Source organism: Amphibalanus amphitrite, unplaced genomic scaffold (assembly GCF_019059575.1).
Source record: "Amphibalanus amphitrite isolate SeventyFive unplaced genomic scaffold, NRLGWU_Aamphi_draft 000159F_arrow, whole genome shotgun sequence".
NCBI lineage: Eukaryota > Metazoa > Arthropoda > Thecostraca > Balanomorpha > Balanidae > Amphibalanus > Amphibalanus amphitrite.
The window spans coordinates 108,503-133,063 of NW_024881654.1; the positions used below are offsets into that span (position 1 = coordinate 108,503).

The 24,561-nt window shown below is 52.1% G+C and overlaps 2 protein-coding genes across 13 annotated transcripts; both read right to left on the bottom strand.

The window, feature by feature from the left end:
* Nucleotides 1–716: 716 nt before the first annotated feature.
* LOC122383253 (cellular tumor antigen p53-like) lies at nucleotides 717–11,580 on the bottom strand. Of its 12 annotated transcripts, none has more exons than XM_043369480.1 (6): nucleotides 11,464–11,580; nucleotides 7,576–7,611; nucleotides 5,624–5,790; nucleotides 2,868–3,277; nucleotides 1,923–2,271; nucleotides 717–1,478 (listed from the first exon to the last, which is right to left on the bottom strand). In XM_043369480.1, the coding sequence occupies exons 3-6, from the start codon at nucleotides 5,786–5,788 to the stop codon at nucleotides 1,335–1,337; spliced, it is 1,068 nt and encodes a 355-aa protein (XP_043225415.1). In that variant the 5' UTR covers nucleotides 5,789–5,790; nucleotides 7,576–7,611; nucleotides 11,464–11,580; the 3' UTR covers nucleotides 717–1,334. The 12 variants fall into 12 exon arrangements, with proteins under 12 accessions (XP_043225415.1, XP_043225422.1, XP_043225417.1 ...); XM_043369487.1 differs by lacking the exons at nucleotides 7,576–7,611; nucleotides 11,464–11,580 and adding an exon at nucleotides 7,336–7,381 and having other exon boundaries at nucleotides 1,923–1,931; nucleotides 1,986–2,271; XM_043369482.1 differs by lacking the exon at nucleotides 7,576–7,611 and having other exon boundaries at nucleotides 11,257–11,494.
* Nucleotides 11,581–13,821: 2,241 nt separating this feature from the next.
* LOC122383254 (basic proline-rich protein-like) lies at nucleotides 13,822–22,647 on the bottom strand. The gene is made up of 5 exons (XM_043369492.1): nucleotides 22,561–22,647; nucleotides 17,019–19,199; nucleotides 16,335–16,596; nucleotides 15,094–15,339; nucleotides 13,822–14,799 (listed from the first exon to the last, which is right to left on the bottom strand). The coding sequence occupies exons 2-5, from the start codon at nucleotides 19,035–19,037 to the stop codon at nucleotides 14,744–14,746; spliced, it is 2,583 nt and encodes an 860-aa protein (XP_043225427.1). The 5' UTR covers nucleotides 19,038–19,199; nucleotides 22,561–22,647; the 3' UTR covers nucleotides 13,822–14,743.
* Between the last annotated feature and the right edge of the window lie 1,914 nt (nucleotides 22,648–24,561).

Consider the following 24,561-nt stretch of genomic DNA (forward strand, 5'->3'; position numbering starts at 1 on the left):
TCGCGAATCTGCTGATGGCAGCCAGACATTCGATCGGGCCGAATATGTTGCCGTACCTATAGCTGCTACCTGCTTTGGCTGTGGATTCGCCGGACGTCTGTCTACCAGCACCAGATTCAGAAATTCGCCAGCCCAGCCTCGAATCTGCTGCTATGACAGCAGATTCGCCGGATGTCGGTCTGCCAGCAGCAGATACAGAAATTATCCGACCCTAAATATGCGACCACTGGCAGCGGATTTGCCGAACGTCTGTCTGCTAGCAGCAGATTCGGGATGTGATGCAGTGGAGACGCACGGCAGCATGTCCGTGAATCTGCTGGTCGTATTTCCAACTATCCCAGCCATGAGTTTCTTGTGCTGAAGAGTGAAGGTCATGAACCTTGAACCTTGAGTCTGATTGAAGTGCCATTTATTTGAGGTCGTGGGCCGTTACCAATCTGCGTTCACCAGCTCCAGATGCCAGTGGTGACTGGTGATATGCAGGCGGTTACTCCAGATCCATTCCGCAAACACCGCGGCACCGCGAACAGTCTTGAGCTTTGCACCCGCAGCCGTTTTGGACCTGACCTACCATTTGCCCATATCATCATACAGAAGACGGTGGATTCAGACAAGGCTATGTAGACCGATACGGGTTAGAACGTCTATGGCCAATGCAGTCCGGGCGCATCTCCTCGCCATCATCGGAAGGTTACAAAGAACTAAGCACAAACATGTCAGAAGGTAAAGTTTATTCACAGGCCTCAGCATTCACCTCGAGCTTCAACAGTTTCTTTATAAACGCAAGACGTGCACCACGACTGATTCTCAACAAGTGCGTCTAACCTGGCCCCACTTCCCGCCACACAATGCTGAATCTAAATCTGTAACGAGCGTGCATCGACACAATGCATGTGGAAAACTGACCAGCAATCAATGCCTACGCGCAAAGGATAAAGTATGTACATAAAATTTACGACAATTCGACGGCCCAGTACTGGACTGCGTTTACACTCTTTACATAACATGCATCATAAGAAAGACTTACAAGCAACTAAGATCAACAAACATTCGAAAATACAGCCACTACGAGTCAGTGCAGCTCGTTGATATTAACTATACGTTACCGAGTTGCTTCGCTCGGTACTTAAATTAGCTTAGTGCTACGTGGCAGCATCCATGAACCTTTCGCTCCAGAAACAAAACTCAAAGCACTTCTGTGCGGGGGAGTAATCATGGCCTCTCCAATCCTCGCTCCTAGTCCGCGGCCCGTCGCCGTCATCGGCAGCCACCCGTGGCCGTGGTCGTCATCAGCACCCATCCGTCGCCGTCATCGGCACCCAGCCGTCGGCCGTCTAGCGGTATTCGGGCTTGACTGGCGCCGTGTCCTGGCGGCTGAGCGGTGCCGGCGGCGCCTGCTCGGCCAGCACCGAGCGCCGGTAGCGCAGCAGGGACTCGCGCGCCTCCACCAGGTATCGGTACATCGCCGGGTCGTCCGCCTGCCAACAGAATTACACAGTCAGAACAGCCGCCACTAGAAACGTATCAGCACCGGAGACAAGGTGGGGACAATCCATACAGAGCAAAAATGTCTCACTCTTCACTCTTCAGGGTCATGACTGAACAACCCAATAAGTATTTATCTATCAATAAGTATAAGAGTTACTGAAACCAAGTTATCAATAAGTGTAAGAGATTTCTAGATTCATTGCATGGCTTCAAATAACAAAAGACGACCGAAAAACGAAGTACATACATTCTAAATATACTTGACAAGAAAACAAAGCAACGCACTAACAACCCCCCCCCCCCCATTCAGTGGTGAGCCTAAGGCGTTATCGTTATCACTCGTTATCAGTCGTCGATTGGGCATATTCCACATGATATCGCGCGTCGGCCGGGTGCCACAGCTCTGAGCCGTCCGGCGCGGCGCGCCCACGTACCACCACGTAGAGCTGCTGCTGGCCGTTGGAGGGTGGCGGCGGGGACGGCTCGCGGCGCGGCCGTTTGCTCGCCTTGGGCTGCGCCTGCTCGGAGCCCTTGCGCTTCTCGTCGGCGCGCCAGTCGCGGTGGGGGCAGCGGCACACCTTCACCTCCACGGCCTGTCTGCCGAGTGTGCGGCCCGAGGCGCGCTCCTCCAGCGTCAGTACCAGCATCAGCCGCCGACGGTTGATGCCGCCCACGCAGGTGTTCATACAGGCGAACTTGAAGAGCACCTGGTAGTGGTCGGTGCCGGGCTCGGGCGCCTCCAGCGGCACGGTGACGCTGCACCGCTCCTGCTCCACGTGGTAGCTGTCGGCGACAGACAGGAGCCGGTCAGAGCTCACATCTCAGCAAATGATCACAGTTTACAACACGTTCAGAAGAAAATAATAACGAAGAAAATATTTAAGTGCTACAAACAATGCTGAGAGAGCTTATCATCAATCAATATATAGGGAAAATATTTCCTATTTATTCGGTGGTATGCTTAAAGAATGAGACGCCAGCTAGATAAAAAGAAAATATCATATGACGCAGTGTACCAAAATCATATTTTTGCTTGGGTGTCAGGGGGGAAAATTGCTGACCCAAAAAAAGGATGAGAGTGAAAAATTGTCGGTCAGGTAAGGCCCAAAAAGAGTGGGAAAATGATCAAAAACATTAATCTATCTACAATTGTGACAGATGTAAAACAACCATTCCCGCAATTGCTCCTTCTCGGTGGAATTGGAAGTGGAAAATTGGGCTTGAAAACTGGAGGTGAGAGTGGAAAATGATTTGCATTTGGATGTCGTTTCCCACCCACATCTACAAATTTTGGGACACTGATATGACGAGCTTCCACCTGCCGGTTGGTACTAAATAATAATTGCATGAGCCAAGTGTTTGTATAATGCATTACCAACCTGGCGTGGTGGTGATCGGCCCGCACCACGTGCATCATGTGTCCGGTGTCGTTGGACGGGTCCTGCGGCTCGCGGTGGATGGCGCACCGGCGTACCGGCGTCTGGATGTGGTGGGACTCGCGGTAGATGGGCAGCGCGCGGATGCGCAGCGCGCTCGGGTCGGCCACACCGCTGTAGGTGAAGCTGAACGGCACGGCCACCATCATGTCGGTGTACAGCTTCGCGCCGTCGGCGCTGTAGACGTAGGGCAGCTGACGGCCGGCCTGCTCGGGCCGCCGGCGCACCGTCACCTGGAACTGATGCACGCCCGGCCAGCCGTCCAGCACCGGCACAGAGTTGGCCACCGGCTGCACCGACACCTGCTTCTGCGCCGGCGGCGTGGGCTCCTCCTTCGCCTCGGCCGGCGCCGGCTGAAACGGCAGCGGGAGGTGGCCGATCAGGCGCGCTGCACAGAGCGGAGTGACAGTGAAAGCGCTTCAAACCGCCCCCTAATGGGCGCGGGCGGGGGGTTGAACACCTCTCTTGCGTTTTTTGCAAATATCTCAAAACAGCGGCGCTTCCTGCACATTCTGTGAAAATTTCAGACCAAGGTCACTCAGGGTCAGGTCACCAGGTCACGCCAAGTGACCTCACATCATTAAAAGTTTAAATGCCTGGTACAGCTACATCGAGAGACCGATCACTTTGAAACTTTCAGCAATTGCTAAGAGCAGCATTACGTACGAAATGTATAACTCGGAAGTTATCTGTATATCTCGGAAGTTTCATATCGGTGCCTAAGGTCAACTCAATTTTGTGACTTCTCAATTGTAAATTAATGGGAGAAAGTTGAAAGCAGCCTCTTTTGGACGAACATCATTCGAAACACTTTCAAACATTGAACTACAAGTAAGCATGACACACTGAACCGGAAATGGTAACCGTGACCCCTTGTTTTGTCCGAGATCATCTCATGTCAAATAATATCTAGCCGTTTTTCGCTAATAACTTTTGATAGAGGCTTGCTAGAGCGTTAAAAATGTCTTAAGTGTGTTCAGCTCGACGATACAGATCGACTGATATGCAACATGACCTTTCCCGGTCAGGTCATGACTTGGACCTGAGATCACCATCACGTTAATTAAGAAAAAAGATTATTTAAATTGACCTTGCAAAGTCAAATAATAACTTAAAGGGACTCCCCTACCTTCAAAAAGTTAATGAATTGGCATGAAAGTGATGTCGCTCGGTTTAGAAAGAGCGAAAACGAATATCTACCAAATTTCACCGAAAAATATTCACCGGTTTTCAAGAGATTAGACTCTCACTTTTGTTTACTTTTTGGGATCGCCGCTGTTCCTAGCGACTTTATTTGGAAGCAGTAGTTTGGCAGCTGAAAGTGCGGCACTTGTTGCGCGCAAAGCGGTGCCATACGTTTTAGTAAAATATTTAAAATCGTTAGATCTGCGCTGACGTCACACATTCAGAGGGGGCATTCAAATGCATTAGCCCCTTTTAATCCAAAGTGCTGCAACTTTGAAATTAGATATTTTCGATTTGAGGCATTTCACGATGTTGTGAGTGCTCAAACCGGTAAATGTAAGCCAGGGACCCCATTTTGGCTATCTAAACTCAAAACTAATGTTCAAGTGGGATGGTCACTTTAATCGACGCGTCTCGACAAGAGGAACACGATGCCAGTAAAAGTTAGCTCGTGCAAATTTTGACTTAAAAGTTATTGCAGGAAAACTTTCCGCAAAAAAAACAATTTGGCAGTTTTTGCCCTCTGCAGGCTCAACTGTTGACCTTAGTTCAAATCTGAGGGGAGCCTACAGAAAGAGTGTTCAAAGAGCTATCGAATGCGCTTTTCTGCAGCGCTACAGCTCTATTCGTTTCCGAGTTATGCGCCGGTTTGTTGAACACTGTCGAAATTGAATTGAAAATTGGCGGTTTTTGACCTTCGATGACCTCTTATGACTTAACCTTTGACCTGAACTAAAAAAAGACCGAAGTTATTTAGTCATTATTTTTGGTGCTCATAGAACACCACCTGCGGCGTGTCGCTACGTGACCCGGGAGCTAAGTTAGAAAAGGGGTGTTACTGTTCAATTCCCCTCCCCCCCAGGGCGTGAAATCCAAGAGCCCAAGCGGGGCGCGGGCTAAAGGCAGACGGGCCTAGCGCTCGGGTTTCGATAGGTAGGCGGTTGAACAGTGTCACAGCTCGACAACTAAAGGCTCGCTGTCCGGTCACGGTTCGGAAAGCCGGCGGCCGAAGACGCCCGTCCCGTCCTGTCTAGTCCGACAGTCACAACTGCGCACGTCGGAAAAGCGCTGAAAAAGTGAGGTGAAGGCCCTAGGCCTATATATTGTGAGGTCAGTTCGGAAGGTTTTCCACTGATGAGTATCTTGTGAGCTGCAGTCTAGGTATATAAATCACACTTTTGACACGGCACCATAAAACACAACTGATTTTGCGCACGAGAGATGTGATCAAATTTTTAAAGACCGGTCACTTAACGTGCGGCAAAATTCCCGACCTCCAGCATCCCAGTATCGTTCGCCGCTGATCCGTTCCCGACCCCGTAAGCCGTGATACAGTAAGATTCTTGGGACACCAAATAACTCTGAACTATTGAGAGCAGCAGAGCCTGCAGCCATTGGCTAGAATTTGGAATGCATGAATAGCAATCTCTACGCACGCAGTCACTAGAAAAGCTGAACATATCTGATTGAAGAGATTGGCATGAACACACCTATGGGAGTTGCATGTTTCTCACCTCCAATTCCGACAGCTGGTGCTCCTTCAGTGGGTGCTCTACAGGATCCATGTAGCTGTCCCAGTCTTGTGACAGATTCTGAAATCCGATGTCGACCTTGACCTGCTCCAGGACCTCATCGTCCGGAGAGAACAGCAGAAGACTGCTGTCCAATGATGAGGTCATCGCTGAAACACAAACAAATGCAGCATTATCCTATGGTACTACAAACATCACATACCTATTCCTAGTTGTTAGGATGAATGGAGCTAGCAATTAAGCCCAAAAAAACATAGTAAATTTTACAAAACACTTCTTTTGAAGTTGATGAATTGAATAGTTTTGGAGCCTCACGAAACAAGTTTCAAATATTACGCGTCACACAAACTGACGCATAAAGACTGTGTTCAAAAGTGTGAGCGGCAGCTCCGCAAGCACTTGTTGACGAATAAAAGCGTAGGTACTGCCCGGTCGCCGTAGCAACAAGTAAGCGTCACAATTTTCGAACACCCTTAGTGCGCCAAGTTCAACTACATCGAGGACGATGGGTGATGGGTGCCAGCTGATTAAATTAATGAAACGCGAATAAATTCTACTTTTGTTTGAGATTGCGAGTAAAAATGTGTTTGCTAATTTCAAAGATCATTGAATTCGTTTTTGTAAATAAATTAACTACAAAGCCTCTGTGCAAAGTGGTGTCGGACAGTACACAGCCTCCAAACTCCGCCCACTGCGTCCCTACGTCAGCCTTACGTCACCGCACACAGCGATCGCTGTGGCCGGTCCGGACAGGCCACAGCGGACCGTCCACCGCATGCAGCCGTGACGTCAGAACCGCCTACCCATCCCCTACCCCCACGCCTGCTACACACACCGCACACACCGCACTCAGCAGTTTGCGGTGGCCGTGAACACCCCTCTGAAATCCATCCCGGGGCACGATGCCCCGGTGCCCTCCCCATTCCCCCGCCTATGTGATACATAATCGGCATAGGCAAGGCTACCTGTGGCGCATGAAGCCATGCCGGGTGTAGCTCCTAGGGCTGTTCGGCTGTGTAGCCAAAATGAAATATGCTGCAGCACGCATGCACAGTAAGGGCTACGCAGCCCGTTAGTCCCGCCCACACCACGTCATCGCCTGTGTGACGTCACCTACTGAAGCACACTTCGTTTTCCTGCAGCCAGAAATTAGGTGCTACAGGAGACGAAAGTGGCGCGGATTAAAATTTACAGTCCAATTTTTCTTATTGTAAGCGGTTTGTATGCTGTTTTTTCAGGTGTCATCACCGTTTTCAGTGACACATTGCTATTAACCACATTTGAATGCAATTTAACAGTTATTTGGGCGACAATCACCAGTCCACCCATGCAACGGTTCACCACGAGTGAAATAGGCTGCAGTGACGCTCGACCTCTGTGTGCCGGCAGAGAGTGGGCAGAACGAGGCGCCCGACGTCACCCAAGTCTGACGCACGCAGCACAGATCTCTGCTGCTGGGACCTGAACGGAACAGCCCTCAGGTATGACTAATAGTTTATACTGTAACTGATACAGGAGAACATGAAAATTTATTTTGGAGGCTAGTACATCAAATTTCAGCATTTTGTAGTCCCTTTCTAAGAAATCTGACAAGGAGAATACGACTCCAGGCATCAGTCATTTGCAGGCGGTTCGTAGGTAAGGTAGCCATCTAAAAGGTCGCCGTCAAAGCCCAAAAGGTCTTTCTTTCTTGCCTGATATGACCCATTGCACGTTCCGAGGCATTGCAAATATACTTATCAGATAACATGCAGAACTAGAAACAGGCTCGAGTCTGAGTCGGCATGGAAGCTGTGGCGCACCTCAAGCTTGGCGATCTTTATACGACCATCATGAAACTGAAAGTGCTTCTTCATGAATCAATTTGAATTGTTGTTATGTAATGAATGATAAATTAATGATGAATCAGTAAACTATCGAAACCTACAACTTACCATTGGATTTCTGGATGCAAAACAAGTTGAATCACGGGGCCTTGGTAACAACTGGATTTCCATTACGTCATGGGTGATGATGTCACACCACGGGTGACGTTTCACTGCTGCTGCTGCTGTCCACGGAGGGCAGCGTTTGTGAGTGGAAAACAGTAGCAACATTGTAAATGAAGGCAGTATTGGCGCTTATGCTACATATGAAATTTATAACAACATATTGATATTGGTGAATGTTTATTTTTGTTACTTTTCATAAACCCTCCATTTCAGAGGGTCTGCATGCAAAATTTCTGTTATTTTTTAGAGTCAAGCTATTGTACTAAGGGATTTATTTTGGCAATTTAGTCATTTGTTAGGTTATAAGGCTGCAGAAACTTTTAGTTGAGGTTGGTATCCATTATCCAGTTGCAGCTATAATCGTGTCATATTTTGTATCATTTTCTGAACATGTAAACACCTACCTATATGAATTCAAATTTTGTGATTGTAGAAAAGCAGTTACCCTCACATTGCAGCGGGGATTAGAACAATTAACCACACTTGTTATACAAAAAGCCTGTTTGCCATCAATTTTGGGAATCCAAATTGGGTATTGGTAAGGTAGATGTAGCACAAGCTGCCCGATGCACGAGAATGGGTCTTTCTAACCAAACCTTACCTAACCTGACCTACAACCTACAGCCTTAAACCTAAAATTTACAACCTACGACCTAGTCCTACGGTATGGCATATCACAACAGCTTGTGCTACGTCTGCTAGTGCTACCATGACCCAACTTTGTGCCAATTCATACCAACTTGGGATGACAGTCACTGCAGATGACAGATGTGTGCTGACCATGCAGGTCTTTGTTACAATTGCAATTCTATTGTGTTACAGGTTCGGCGTTCTACAGCTGCGACCCGCCATGGCTGGGCCACCGCAGCGGCATCACCTTCAGGGTGGACCTGCCCGTGGCCACCCGCCGGTCGGACCCGCCTGCAGTCCGCAGGGAAGCTGCCCTGCGAGCCATTGCAGAGCTCCCGCACCCGGACGTCACTATCTGGTCGGACGGCTCGGCTCGCGGCGGACGGAACAGGGCGGCGCAGGCGCTGATCCAGTTCCACCACCTCAACAGAGAAGAGACCGTGCGCGCTCCTGCAGGGGCGGTCTGCTCCAGCCTAAGAGCAGAACTGACCGCCATGCGCGAGGCGTTCGCGGCTGTGGCCGGCCTGGAGGACGGGGAGTTGGCATCGACCAAGTCGGTCCGCCTCCTCACCGACTCAAGGTCTGGGCTCCAACTACTTGGCCGCGGCCCAGCTAACCAGACCATGGCCCTGGCCGCCGAGGTGTGGAGGCTGCTGAGTGCTGAGCACCCTCACCGAGAACGGCACCGAGACGGTGCTCCAGTGGGTGCCAGGCCATGCCGGGCTGGACGGCAACGAAACCGCCGACCTCCTGGCTGGCGAGGCCACGGCGGGCGACCAAGACAGCGCACCGATCGACCTGTCGAGTGCGCGGGCCGCCGTCACGCGCCATGTCCGGGAGCTGTCGCGACAGAGGGCAACCGCTGCCCACCCGCACCCGGACCCCACGCCTGGCCACGACTCCCTGGCGCGCTGGGGTCGGTGACGCTGTCCCAGCTGAGGACCGGCACATCACCGCTGACCCGTGACACGCTCCACAAGATTGGCCCGGAAGCCGACGACGAATGCCCCGCGTGCGGGGAGCCCGACCGCGCGGCGCACCTACTGACCGATTGTCCGGCCTATGAGGCGGCCCGCCGCCGCCGCTGGGGTGTCGACCCTCGCCTGGTCGACGTCCTCGGCGGCCCGGCGACGAAGGTCGTCACCTTCATCGAGGATGTTGGGCGGACCGAGCCGCCGCTCGACCCGCCTGCGCCGCCGCCCCCCTGAGCGGGTTGGCAATGGGATGCAGAAGAAGAAGAAGAAGCAACTGCCAGCGCGCCACGGCGGCGAAGCCGAGTTCCGCCGCTGGACCGCCCGCGCAATGGCCAGCACAGACAAGAGACAACCGAATCACAACACCTACAATTACGTTATTATGGTATTGACATTGTTACAATTAACCCTGCTCTTTCGAGCGTGGATGCACGCTGAAATTGTCGCATAATTCCATGCAGCTTCCACCCTTCTGCAATACAAAGTTTGAATACAAAGTAGTCTTACAATAGGTTTAGAACTTATGTGCAGATTGTCGATGCTGGTTGACTTGATGATTGGAATTGTGTTTATCTGTTTATCTGTTTTGACTTAAATATATGGCCATGTACTATGGCCTACCTTGGGAAGTGTCTCTGATTTCAACAAAACATTTTTCATCAGGATACGCTGCAGGGTACATAGTACATACGTAGTGAAAATTTTGAGCATGTATGGGTGCGCATGTGGAGATGTAGACTGCGAATGAGACGGACTACGACGGTTTTTGAACCAATTAAATCTGATTGACAACATAATGTAGGATTAAAAACTGACTGTCAGAAGAATATTCACAGAATATTCACTTCACCCAGTACAACGAAAAGGGAAAGTCAGGAAACAGGCAGGGTACATCTCGAAGATCAATCAAATTGCAGGTGCCGATTGGTTATGGATCATTGTAGCTCAATGTACTGCCTTGTGCTGCTTTATTGATTGAAATTGCTTCCAGCTTGTATTGAAAGAAGTCATTATGGAAGAATTAAAAAGGTTCTTGAAAAATTTAAATACTTTGAATTGATATTTATGCAGAATTATACACCCGTATCATTCTTTACATGTCAATATTTGTATATTATCTAGCATATAAGAAAATAGTGGCCTCAAGTTTCTAGAAAATATCTGATTTTACTCTCAGAGCCACTGCAGATCCCTAAAAAGTTAGGAGCCGTCTTCATTATTGAATGTATAAACCCAAATAAATTATCACTGCTCAAAAGTGGAAGAAATGACAAATGAAATAAAGTTTTCCTACAGCGTTGCAATCCAGATTTCAAGATAGTGATGGGCGCACTAGAAAGCAAGTAAAAGTACTCCACAAGGCAAAAGTAAGGAACAAGAATATCCTTATACTGTTTCAGAATTCGGTAACAAACATTTTTTGTGTGTTTTAAATACCCGAACAAATCGATTCCAGAATCAGTCTTGATAATATTATATGGTTTTTGTATGGTGTTGGTCAGGCCCATGTCACTCCACTTTTGATGACATCATAAGGGGGTCTCAGGACAATTAATGGCGCGGTGCGCCACAATCGCTCCCAAGCTACTGGCCAACAACTGCCATTTTTGAAAATATTATTTTGAAATAAAGTTCCAAGTAATGAAAATATTGTAATAAAGTTGTAACTTAAATCTATAGCATAACTAAAAACTTACTTAAAAATGAATTATCCATAGTAAAAATATAAGCTCGATGCGTTTTTACGTTGCTTTCCTGCTGCTGCAGAGGGTTTTTAAATCGTCTATATCTTCAAAACCGGCCATTTCTTAGCATATTGCTGCTCTTTTTTGTCGCTGGAAAATTAGTTGAGCTTTCCATTGACATCAACGGCTGAGCGGTATGTGTAGAGTGCCATCAATAATCTTCAAATGAAGTTAGTCATTTTTACGTTGCAAAGGAATGGAGTACCCCTTGCGAGCATCAGGGGTGACGTCACTCAGGATCTGTCTCTGATTGGTCGGCGGGGGAGTGACTGTACCTTCTATAGATGGCCTTGGGTGTTGGTGGTACTTGAATGACCAAAGTCAGTACATGTCCATCACCTTTCGATATTTCCGTGGTGCTCGTTCCCATTTCATAGCTGCTCACGGTGTTTTCTGCTGACGTCATATGGTGCTGCTCCACTAGCGCCACCATACGGCGTCAGCTGGCGAATTATCCAGTTAATACCAGAGCCCGAATCACGTTGCTTGTAAACGTTCCGATGCCAAAAGGAATGCACTCAAAGATGCCTGAATGGCTACGAGAAATCGCTGGAAGTCTCTGTCTTTGGTCTGATGACATCATCAAATACCTGCAAAAGACTTTTCGCTTAGCAAAATAAGACAACATTTCCAAAATTAGTTTTGTGGTTTTGTGTTAATAGCAACGTTGTTACCATTCAAATATTATTATTTTTAGATGTAAAAAATATAAAAAATAACTCTTTGCCGAGCTTGAAAGCGTAAAACAAATAGAAAGCCTGGTAAGTCTTATGACATCATTAGAATCTGTTTTAAGTTTGTTCAAAGTTTCCTCCTTATCATGTTACGTCATCCCTGTGACGTCATACTTACGGGGCGAGTGGGGAATTCCCCCGGGGCCCTATTTCACACTATATCCAAGGCCACTATATCATAGTGTGATATATGGCCTTGGTTTCACCGATAGCAGTACGCTGCTATTTCATTTCGCGAGGTGTTTTTGGAATAGGCTTGTTGACGTCTCCATGGAAACCCAATTTGACACGTCTGTAATAGCAGCGTGCTGCTATCATCGGTGAAGCAGGCAGTGGCGGCGGAAGCAGGGGGGCAAGGGGGGCAGCTGCACCCTAAAGTTATGGAAAGGGGCGCCTCGAAAATCTGTAGAGGAGGCAGGAAGTTAAGAGGTGCGGCAGCCATAAAGCTGAGCAGTGCGACACCGCAACTGATAAAGGCACTTGTGACACGAAGAGGGTGGCAATGACGTGGGAAAAGTATCTTTTGATATGCTGAAGAGTGGAGGGCATCCTTATCTGAAACAAAGGCAGATGCTGCCGACCCCGTCGAATATAATCTTGCCAGGCGATAAAGGCCAGGAGGGCGCAGCCACTCGAGAAGCGCGCCATGCGGAAGAGGGGCGCCTGCATGCGAAAGAGGGGCGCCTGTGTGTGGGACGAAAAAGAAACATTTATGGAGACGTCTTTGAAGGCGATAGCCTCCGAACGCCAACACGAACATATGAGGGCTTATAGCGTTGCAGGCTCCATGCGACAAAAAGGGGCGCCTGATGGCCGATATGCGAGAGGAAATTAGTTTGTGTAACATTTATCGGGGGCGGTAACTGCAATAGTGCAGTGCAGCCCAGGCGGCATGCTGCTTACCGGCCTGCAATTCTCTGTCACCGAGTATGGATTCGGCGCCTTATTCACTAGTCCACACGAAGGTATTGGAACCGTGGAACTCTTTTCGATATGCCTTATTCGGAGAATCTTATGGTATGGTGATGAGGTTGTTTCTAAACGAACATTATGAAGGTTACATTTACGCTATGGAATGTACCTAACTATTTCTCGTTACATAAAAACTGTAGTTCAGAACGTGTTAACAGGTACAACACATTGTCAAACGTCTCTTCACTGTTTGTGTTACTACAACCGTGTATATGGTAAGGGGCGCCCAGCGGGAAGGGGCGCTTCAATATCGTTTGCACCCCTATCCTAGAATACCTTCCGCCGCCACTGGAAGCAGGGCCGGGGCCAAAGCCGGAATCATAGGCGCGGGAGCCGGGGGGGGGGGGGCAGTGGGGGCAGCTTGCCCCCCCCCCCCCCCAACTCTGGGGCCGTGGGGGCGATGGCCCCACAGCTTTGAGACGGAATACCACACTTTTTTTTACAAATGTTTTCTTTTTTGTTGAAAAAGCCATGGGATGAAAAATAAGTGGCCTAAAACCGGTGAGAAAACTAAATTTGGGGGTACCCTAGGTTGATCTCTATTATGTGTCCCCCCCCCCCCCCAGTCTGAACGTAGTTCCCGCGCCCCTGGCCGGAATCCTTGCCGGAATCGGCGTGGTGCGTTTTGATGGGACGGGTGGAGTACGAGGTAATTTTTGGCCGAGGGCTGCCGACCGAAGATCATTTGGGGGACATGACATGACCTCAGATGCCCTTTATTCGCCAATATTGTATCACCCTTGGTGTATGTCTACGCCAACCTTACTATGATGATCGGCATAGACCGCAGCGGAGAAGTCTCTAGCTCGATGCGCATCAGAGCAGGGTATCATCAGAGAGCTCCGCCGTCATGGCTTTCGACACTTGATCGACATTCGACGGCGCTTGCCGCCAGTAGCGGCGGAACACCTTAGGGGGGGGGGGGGGGGGGGAAGGGAGGCAATGCCGACTTTTGGTCCCATTCTTTCCATGCAACGCCCATAGGGCTAATGTTAAAATGCCAAAATCAAAGGGGGCACGGGGCCCCGGTGCCCTCCCCGTTCCGCCGCCTATGCTTGCCGCTTGTGCTATACTAGCAACATGCAGTTGGAATTCGCCAACATTATGGTTCTCTTCACTCAAAGCAGCACAAGCCGGAGTTCTTTAGTGTATTGTTCATAATCCAGGAACGTTATACACTTCGGATGTCACGTAAACCTTATCACATTTGTACAAAAATTCGCCTGCGCACATGCGCTTGGTCGGCCACACATTGAAGAGGTGAACACTCCCAGGTACTTGAACGGCTCGTCTGGCACTTTGATATCGGACTGCGGACACTGCGCAATAATGGACAAATGGCACCCGTTCAGATAAGACGGCACGCTGTGCCAACTGTGGCGCCGTTTGATTTTCGATATTTCACGATGAGGATGGCTGTCGGATTCGGAGGCGGTCGGGGGAGCGCGGCACTGGTACACGCTGGGAGCGCGGCAGACAGTACAAACAACACGAGGACGAGCCACAGCCCTGTCAGATCATCCAGTGGTCCGGCCAACCCGCCGGAACATCGGCGGCCACACGGCGCGCCGGGCTGGGCCTGCGCGCCACGGCCTGACCGCTCGGACGGCACAGCTCACTGTAAACTCGGTCAACACTCCGAATGCCCGCCGCACGCAATAGGAACTAGCCCATGCGACGCGTCCTTAAGAGTAAATTCGCATTTAACACATCTATAAACCAATTACGACGGTAGCAAAACCAATACATCTCTACAACTTAAATATTAATCACAAGCGTCAGTGATTAAAACATCCGTGTAAAAGGCATACTACTTACCAAACCACATGATTTCCTATATGTATGTAAATATCAGTAAAAACTAACAAAGCATGATAGGGATAAAACAATCAAATGTGGGACACGTATGGTGCTAAATAGTAACTACTAATCCGAATTCCGGTCATATAAACCATCACACTGATTGAAGATCCATCAAAACACGCTCTGTGTAGAGGCAGCGGCGGCGCCATTCCGAAGATGCTACCCCACTGAGCCTCGGCGGCCCAAACGGCGGTTAAAAGCGGCCCTCCCACGCATCGTCCCGCTGCTTGTTGGCCAGACGCTTCTTATCTGCGGACATACAGGAGACTGGTCAGACCGTGGGGGATTCAATTGGCACGAAAAACACCCCACCAAATCGACACAGGATGGGCACAATGCAAAACCTGGCACGCGTGCTGACCGCGAGACTAGTGATACCAGCCGCAGTCTCACCCATCCCGTCCCGGTCTCTCCCAGTTCGTCACAGCTCCCTCCCTGCTCGTGACAGTCCCTCCCGACTTCCTCCCTGCTCGTCAAAGTCCCTCTCGGCTAACTCTCTGATCGTCACAGTTCCCTGTGCGGCACTGCCGTCCCGCGGCGCACCTTTAGCGTCACGCAGTTTGCGCCGCTCCTGGTCGCGGCGCTGTCGAGCGCGGCCGTCACTGGGCGCGTGCACGCCCAGGGCGGTGGCCACCATTCGGCCGGCGTGCAGCGCCGAGGTCTCGGGCCGCGCCCGGTGCGGCAGTTGCGCGTTGGCCGGCACCGCCGCCTTCTGCCGAGAGCGGGCCGTCGCCTTCGAAAGCGGCCGGCTCAGCAGCATCGGGTGGCACAGGCGCAGCGCCTCGGCCGCTGTCCAGCGGAAAGATAGCGGGGGAGGGGACGGGCGGTTAGCAGCACTCTGGAACCGTTCAATAGTAGAACGGAGCTGACGGAACCGCACCCGTGCGACGGGGCTGATATAATGACAGGGAGACATGCCCAGCGGCACGAGCCAGCTGGTCCAACTGGACTACGATGCACACTAGGCATGGCTATGTTCCAGTGGCAAAAAAAAATATCAGCGGAGGTTGGATGAGCTTCGTGGAAAGCCGAACTACAGGAGTCACGGGAAAGTTTCTGCGAGGAAATCAGCTGTTTGCGGGCTCTTGGTTGGCGATTTATGGCGCGCCATAATTCATTTTGAGATCAGCATTGCTTTCAAATAAAAAATATGACTAAATATTGACAATTACTATCCAAAAATTTCTTATCTTCCTCAGTCCCTACAATCATATCCTTGTCGCTCAAATCTAACGTACAATTAGTTCGAATAACGTGCGCCAATATGTCTACGCAGAGCCTCATCCAGAAATCCAACTTTCGTTTGGGATGAGGGTGGAGGCAAGTAGTGGTGGTGAGATGTGGAATCGGGATGAGCTTAGAGGAGCTTGGAGGAGGGACGGGAACAATTTTTTGGAACCAGAGGAGGTTGGAGGAGCTTAGAGGAGGTTGGAGGAGCCACTGGAACATACCCAATGTCTATCGTTAGTCAGATGCACAGCAAATAGACGAACAATCGGCCTTAAAAAGCGAATGGAGTGAAAGTCGCGCTATTCGTATCTAATTTAACAGTGACAATTTTATGAGCGACGATTTAACGTAGCTCTTCACTACAATCCAGCCACCGAACCTGTCACATTTTGCAAGACTACACCATGCCAAGTCAATGCCGTCAAAGGTATCCTATATAACCGTTTCCTAACGCGCAAAAAGCATAGCATACGGCCGGCACGACAGCTACCTCGCAGTAATTGGTCTGAGCGCCGGGCCCGGTAGGCGGATGGCCGCGCCGCGGGCGGACTCACCACAGGCGGCGCTGGAGAACACGCCCAGCGCGTGCCGGTCGTCCACTGGCCGCACATCGAACCCACTTCTCACAAAGTCGGCGAACACCACGTTGAAGTCCTGCTTGCTGAAGCCAGACGGGAAGTTGTAGAGCTCGATAACGTGAGCGGGCAGGGACGGGTCTGACGGCGGCTCGTCGCCGACCTCGGGCCTGTCGGGACGGCGGGACCGGCCGCCGCCACCGCCGGCAGACGGTCGCCGCTTCACCGGACTGGCCGGCGCCTGGTGACAGGTCGGATACGGGTCAGACACGGGTCACATCGTCATTGGAGTAAGTGGTGAAAGAAAGAGGCAGACAATACAAACAAACTTGACGTTAGTGCAGTGCAGACTAGTAGTGGTACACCTTTTCTTTAGAGCCATAATTTGCACTTTCCCTACGTGATCAAGGTCAACAAGCAGACTAAATGTGTTCGCTGAATAGGAAGTAGCTAACTGAATAACACGGAAAATAGTATGTAACCCATTATTTTTCGGAAATGACTCGCTCACGATGTCACAGGAAAATTGCTCCTTCGCACGATACAAACCCGTTACATGACAAATCCGTACAGGCCGGACAATACATCTCTGTCCCGAATCGCTAATCCTAAGCCCCTAACAAAGCCCGGCCTCCGTCCACCGCCGACAGCGGACATACCCACCTTGTGCTCCGAGTCCGCGGCCTCTCCGTCGTCGTTGAAGCGCCGCTCCCACTCGTCGACCTCGTCGGCCCAGTCGAACGGCTCGTCCAGACTCAGATTGAAGAGGCCGCTGAACGAGGCGGACGAGCGGCGCCGCGTCCGCTCCGGCGCCGGCGGCTCCGCAGAGGCCGGCCGCTCGGCCGCGCGACAGCCGGCCGGTTCCGGACCCTCGGCGTCCACAGCAGCGGGTGCGGAGTCCGGGGCGGGCGCTACGGGCGCTGGGTCGGCGGGAGCAGCGGACGGGGGCTCCGGCGGTGAATTCATCACTTGAGAGGAATCTGGGTGGCTAGGCGGCGTCCGTTCTTCTGCGCTGGTGGCAAGAGGTGGCGCACGTGACACTGCCGACTGTTGTGTCACTGTTGCCGCTGAAGCGACGCCTTCTAGTGGTGACGATGTGGCCGGCGGGGATTGAGAGACGGCGGGCTGGGAGCCGGCCGACCCGGCACTGATGTGACCCGGTCCTCCCCCACTCCGCTCCGGAGATTGTCGAACAATGGCGCCCTGGACGTGGTGCGGCGACACATCACACCCAGACTTATTGGACATACCAGCGGGAGAGGGTCCCACGATAACCTTAGAAGGCGTCGGCGTCGGGCCACGCTCGGTATCCGCAGAGTCCGCCCAGCGCTCTTTGGACCGGGCGCTGTGAGGGCGCCGCAGCGCCGCCTTGACCTCGTCCGACTGGGGCAGGGCAGCGGCGGCCGGGCCGGGCGAGGTGGGCTGGCGTTCCCGCGGCCGGCCCCTGCCCCGTCCGCGGCCGCCGCCCAGCGTCACCTTCTCGTCGTCGGTGGTGTTGACCAGCTGTCCGAGGCTGTCGGTGCGCGCCAGCAGCGGGCTCGGCCGCACGCCCAGGTGGGCCATCACGTCTGTGGGCGACTGGGGCTCGCTGAGGGCGGGCGCGCGGCCGGCCGGTGACCCCGGCGCCAGCGGTGCGGACCCGGCACCCTCCAGCTGCAAACTGGCGATCAGATCGGTGGGCGACATGGAGCGGCGGTCGGGCGCCGGTGACGGAGCCGCGGCGCCGCTGTCGCGGCCGCGCCGCCGGCGCCGCGAGCTGCCACGCCTTCCCAGTGAGGCTGTGCTGCCTGGCTCGTCCCCGGCGGGCGGTCGCCGCGGCGGGCCGCCCGGCGGCGGCGGCGCGGGACTCGGCCGGGAGTACGCCGCAGTCGGTGCCGGCGAGGCGACTCTCTGAGGCGTGTGGACGCCCCGGCCGCGGCCGCCGCCCGGCGGCTGGTGCGCCGGACTGGGCCGGTCCAGCTCGGGGCGCGGCGCCGCCGCCAGAGGAGCTGGACTCTCGCCGTCCCGCCGCGCCGGCGGCACATACACCTGCTGGAACCGGGGCCGGGCCGGGCCGCGCGGTGACGACGGGCGCGGCGGCTGGCCGCCGTCCCACGAGTCGCGGTGGTCGCGCCGCCAGGGCGCGTGTGACGGCGACATCGGCTCGGCGGCGCTGGCCGGCCGGTCCCCGGACTTGGAGCGCGAGCGGCGCCCGCTGCGCCGCCGCCGTCGGCCGGAGCGTTTGCGGGGCGACCCGGCGGGCTCCACACTGCCCTGTCGACTGGACGGCCGCGACTGACTCAGACTGTCGCCGCTCTGTCGCCACGCCCCGCCGCCGCCGCCGCCGCCGTCACTGGCCTGCTGCGAGAGTCGCCGCCGCGGGCCGGTCGGCGGACGGGCCGCGCTCGGGCTCAGCGGGCCCGGCGAGGAGGCGCGCGGCGGCGTGGCGCGCGCCCGCCACGAGGTGACTATCTCCGAGCAGGTGGACAGGCCGGGTGACGAGGCGCGGTTGAAGCCGCTGCTGGCGCCGCCCTGCCGGTGTCGCGGCGGCACGTACAGCTGCTGCGGCGGACGGCGCTCGCGCCCTGGGCCCGGCTCGGCCGAGCGGCGCGCTCCGCCACCGAACGGCGACTGCCGAGGCCGGCCGACCGTCTCCGCGCCCGGGCCGGCACCGCTGGCGTAAAACACGCGCGACGTTGACATCCTTTGTCAGCTCTTCAATTCCTTCGAAAAGATACACAACTGTGAGACTTGTCAATGCTTCTCAAATCTCATGTGTGATATGTCTTGATTTTTTATCATTAGATCTTCGATAAACCACAATCTCCATGCACTTGTTAGGCTTCAGCCAGCCAATGGTGATATCTGAAGAGAAAATTTTACAGTAATTAGGTACTAATTACTGCTGATGGGAGCAACACGTCATCTGCTGTGGTTACTTACAGCTTCACTATCATTCATGGTAAGAATCTGCAAAGGAATCATCACCCATCTACCTTTTTTGGTGATTGAGACACCTTCAAATTTCAATGCATTCTCAGCTCCTGTTTTTGCTTAGTTTTCCATAACTCAACTGTAGGTATTCATAATCATAATAAATCATCCTTCCAAGGGATGAATTTTGAGTTCCTGATCCTGGTGAGAAAGAAATTGAAATGAAAAGGATACAAATAACGAAAATATTGTGAAAGTATATGCAAATCGCAAAATTCACATTACACATAGCCAAATTGCAAAACATGGCAGCACAGTTGACATCAAACAAGGCCTGAAACTTGAAGGTACAGCCCTCTGCAAAGTGCAAACTGCGTGGTAGGTATTCTTTTTTCGACAAAACCGAGAATAACGCGGATACTATGCTATCGGTCACTCGGAAATCGTAACAGCAGGACGTGCGAGACTCTGCACCTTAGATTGGCATTACCATCGTATATATTTTCCATCCAGTTTGGCAACAAAACCCAAAAGTTTATATTTGCCCCAAAAGCAAACTTTTGCATTTTGTTGCCACGAAAGGTATATACTTCGTTTAGTGATAGACCCAATCGAAAGAGTGGAGCATGGCGCATCTATGTGCAATGAGTTTACGGCTTTTCCACGATCAGGCAACATCCTCGACCTCATACTCACATCTGAGGACGACAGAATAGGGAACGTTATGGTCAATGCCCCTCCTCCGGGATGCGATCATTGCAGCATCCACTGCAGCTATGTTTTTTCAAAGACTTAGAGGTGTCTCCAGAGAACTCGCACTGTCTATTGTGGCACCACGGGAAATATGACATGATCAACCGCCATATGGCAACAATTGACTGGGACCTTGAGCTTCAGCCTATTTATCTGTGAATGGCGCCTTCGAACCAACGTCTCCAGGACATATTGGAAGTGCTGATATCCAATTCATCCCGGGATCTACACAAAAAAAGCTTAAGAACAAGGTTCCATGGAAGAGAAACCCACCACCTTCTCTGAAATACCTATTACCTAAGGTCCTCAACATGAGCTCTGTTCGGGCACTGTTTTTATATCTCAGCATGCTGTCGGTTTTCCCCAAATAAGGAAGTTATTGCTGGCGCTTCTTGGCCTCTCATTGGTCTAACGAATAGACCACTTGAATTCGACCAATGAGGAGCCAAGAAGTAGCAGCATGCTCGCAACCTGCTGATGAATAAACGGGGGGCGAACAGAGCTTTGGTCATGTCAACCTATAAGCAGGCGAGAACGTCCTTGGGCAGGAACTCCCGAGTCCCGAGGCCAAGACACTGCTAGCATCGTTGCTCCACTATAACAAACGATTACGAAGCTTCGCAACAAACTCGCAAATCGACTACGAGCGATCACTCTTGGAGAAGATGAGGGACAACCCAAAGCTTCTTCACTAGTATCTACATAAGACGAAACAGTTCCGCTCTTCTGCGGGACCTTTAACTCTTATCATCGGGCTCCGTCACTGACCACCCCAAAGCCATGGCCGATGCCTTCGTGGAGGCTTTTGCCAGCATCTATGGCAAAGCCCCTCAGCTCTTTCCCTTTCCTCCTTGGCTTTACGAAACGAGGCCCAGGACGTAATCACCATAAAGCGTTAGCTCATTGTGCATTTTCATATTCAGATTGAGCTACCTACCTAGTTACGAGCGAGCGAGTTCATACTGAATTAACCCTCGCCCGCACATGCCATTTTCCCATCCTAGAACGCACATGGGGGGGGGTTGCCACCCCCCCCCCCCCGCGCCATTTCGTTCCTGTTGGAGATAGAGCTTAGCAGTAAAAACCAAAAAGATTCTTTGGGAAGAGACGAATCCAATGATACCCAGTTTTACCTTCTCAGGTCAGTCATTGACCTTCCAGGTCAGGTCAAACTAAAAAATGTTGCTGTTTTGGGTCACCGTTGGATATCAAGTGCGCTGCTTATCAAATACCGATGACGATGCTGTTTTCTGGTGCCAAGCCAGCTAGAACCTCTTTGTCACACTATCCGACCAGAATTTTGCTGCTGAGGTCATTTCAGGTCAAGTTAGGTAAAGTCAATTATATGTGTTTGTATGTCTGTGTGTGTCTGTGTGTATACTGATGTGTGCACCGATTGTTTTTGGGTCCATATCACATGAAATCATGATCTGAGAAGCTTTTACCAAAAATGCAGTCAAAAAACTTCACAAAAAGTAAATTCAGCTTGCCTAAAACGCAATTATCTTAGATGACCTAGGTTGACCTTGACCCTGACCTTGACCCCTGTACATCGTTGAACAACATGTTCCATGATAGGTGGGAGGTAAGACTGGCAAAAAAGGCCGAAATCAGGGTGTCAAAAGCTCACAAGGCCCATGGCAAACGCAAGATGTTGAGAATTGGCCATTTGGGTCATGACATGACCTGAAAAAGAAGGTCATATCTCCGAAACCAAAAATCACAGGAACTTGAAATTTTCAGTGGACATCAAGAAAGGATAGACGAGCAGCTATACGAAAAATCAGCCTTCTAGCTCTAAAAATGTTGAGTGCAGAGCAGAAAGACTGCCTGGGGGGGGGGGTGGCAACCACCCCCCCCCCCCATGTGCGGGCGAGGGTTAAGGGAAAATCCTGAGTATGAGCAGTCGGTCGGCCAGCCGTGGGGACGCTCTTCAAAAGCTAATATCTTAGTAACGGGACATCCGATTGACAAGCGGTCTTCTTTACTGAATGTCACTTGGACGTAAAAGTTCTGTGGTATGATGGCCACAATGAGTTCTTGCCAACCACCGCACGTGGCGCGTGGTAAAGTTGGACATTTTTTAAGAACCCCCAAATTTGCAACCTCAATAACGGCACAACGGTTGGGCTGATTGAATTGAAACTCGGTACACAGTTAGGTCTCCATCAGATAATTCATCTGCATGTGTTAAGGTTGGGGTGCTACAGCACGTGTGCACGTGCAGGGGGCGCTCCCAGATCTTGAGAGCGGCTGGGGCGATTGCGCTCAAATTTGGTACACGGTTGGGGACAAGTTAGTAGGGTCAAGGGTGCCGTGCAAAAGTCAGTTTGGACCCCGCTTACACGTGCGCACGTGCAGAATGCTGCTTCCAGATCTCAGGAATGGCTGGGCCAATTGCGTTCAAATTTGGCACACCGCTAGCGACTGGTTAACTTAGAAGGGTGCTTTGCACAAGCCCCCTCGCCCTTGCGCACGTGCAGGGCTCACTATCTCGCTCACTCGTTCTTCGCCCAAAAGGCGTTTTACTGGTACCTACCTACTTAAATTGTCAACCGATTTAGATTCAACTCAAAAATTCATCCAGCAAAACTCACGAAGCATGCCTTCATACTCCTTCACAGCCCTACGGCCTTGCCAGGCCCATGTCGTCCCCTATCTCCCTGTGTGTCCAAGTGCACAGATGACGTCACACGAAGGGGCGGAGTCGGGGGCGGAGCCTGGCGCAACGGCCGCCATATTTGAATTTGTTTTATTAGAATGTATTCTATATTAAGGGTTTCAGTCAATTGTTATCGATAGTTTTATGAACGGTTAGCTGTAATATAAGTGATTTATCAAGAAAAAAACACATATTCTGCGTGCAATTTCGATTTAAGTACGACCCGCGCCTAGATTCGAACGCACGATCTTTGGATTACGGCGCAAGCATCCTAACCACTACACTACCGCGACGGCGTGCCGGCCGGCGGAAGGGAGGCTGCGGAGGCATGGGAGCTTTTTTACGCATTTTTTGAAAAACTAATGGGTTTAGTGGAAAACACTTCGTAGAAAATTCAAAGAAAAATGTCTCGGCTTTCCGATGATGCACTTAGTTTTGTGCTAGCTTTAGCAGAGTTTGTTCTACAGCGCTTCAAAAATCGCCCATTTGCATAGGACTTAAACGGGACTTCAAGACGTGCCCCCAGATGACGTCACGAGCTGACGTCACGATCAGGTAGAATCGCCGGACGACCCTACCTGGTATATAGGTATATAGGGCCTTGGGCCTTGCCGGCCTTGCTCTGACAAGTTGACACTGCGTCACTTTTGACTTTGTCCTTTTTTCAATTGCAAATCCGGAAAAGCAACGCAGTAATTGATATGACGTCATAAGTTTTAATTACATTTGTTATCGAGAGTTTGCTTTTTTACTTACAGTAAACCTGTTTTTTTATTTTTTGTTTAATCGCTTTAACAAATACAAAATATAATATTTGTATATCTGCGGAAACATTTCTATGACGGAAACGGTTGATAAAGTTGATATCCATTATATGTTGTTGTTCCCCCTGGGACCTCCTTACGGAGGACCATAGCCGAGAGGCTCCCTATGGCGAAGGTAGCCGGCCTCCAAGGCAGCCACCAGGTCGGCGTCCCGCAGCCGCGACGGGTCGACGTAGATGCTGCCAGTTAGCCGCAGGCGGGCGCCAGCGAGGGCCGGGCAGCGGAGCAAGACGTGCTCCGGCACGTCCGCCTCCTCTCGGCACACGGCGCAGAGCGCCGCGGGGCACCGCTTATCGGGGCACTGCAGGCATGCCACGGAGGGGTGGCGGCCGATCCGGTGCAGGTATTGGAGCGAGCGGCCCCAGTGGCCCGCCCTCAACTGGTGCACCGAGATGGCGGCCTCTCGGTCCTCTCCGGGGATGGGGAGCGGCAGGGTGCTCCCGAAGATAGTCTTGAAGAAGGAGTCGGGCCAGTTTTCGCGCCACTGACGTGTGGCCGTCCGATGAACTGCCCGTGTCAGGGACCGAGCGTCCGAGGGCACGGCGCCCTGGGGCAGGGTGGCCGCTTGTTTGGCCAGGGCGTCAGCGCGCTCGTTCTCCGCCAGCCCGCAGTGGGCAGGGACCCACTGCAGGGTCACCTGCCGGCGCTCGGCAATGTCCAGCAGCGTCCTCCAGATCGCCGCGCCGATAGTGGTGTCGTACTGGCGCTGTGGGTAGCGCGTGGCTGGACGGACGGTCTGTGACAATCTATTGATCTGTGGCTGATCTATTAGAGTGTCCGTCCGAGAGCCGTACGACGGCTGACAGAGCCTGGGGTCGCGAACTGGTGTGGTAACCGTTACGCCCACCTGGGACGCCCGAGTCGGTACGGTACTTGCGGTGTCGTAACCGGATCGGCGGGAACCAGCAGAACGCTGTTGGACCGGCGGTGAAAGTCGGAACCGAGCACTCGCCCACCAGTGGAGCGTCTGGTCGAGCAGGTCTACCCGCTAAGGCAGCCTGAGCACGAACCAGTGGCAGGGTCCGATCAATGACCGTGGTCCGACCAGGGTGTC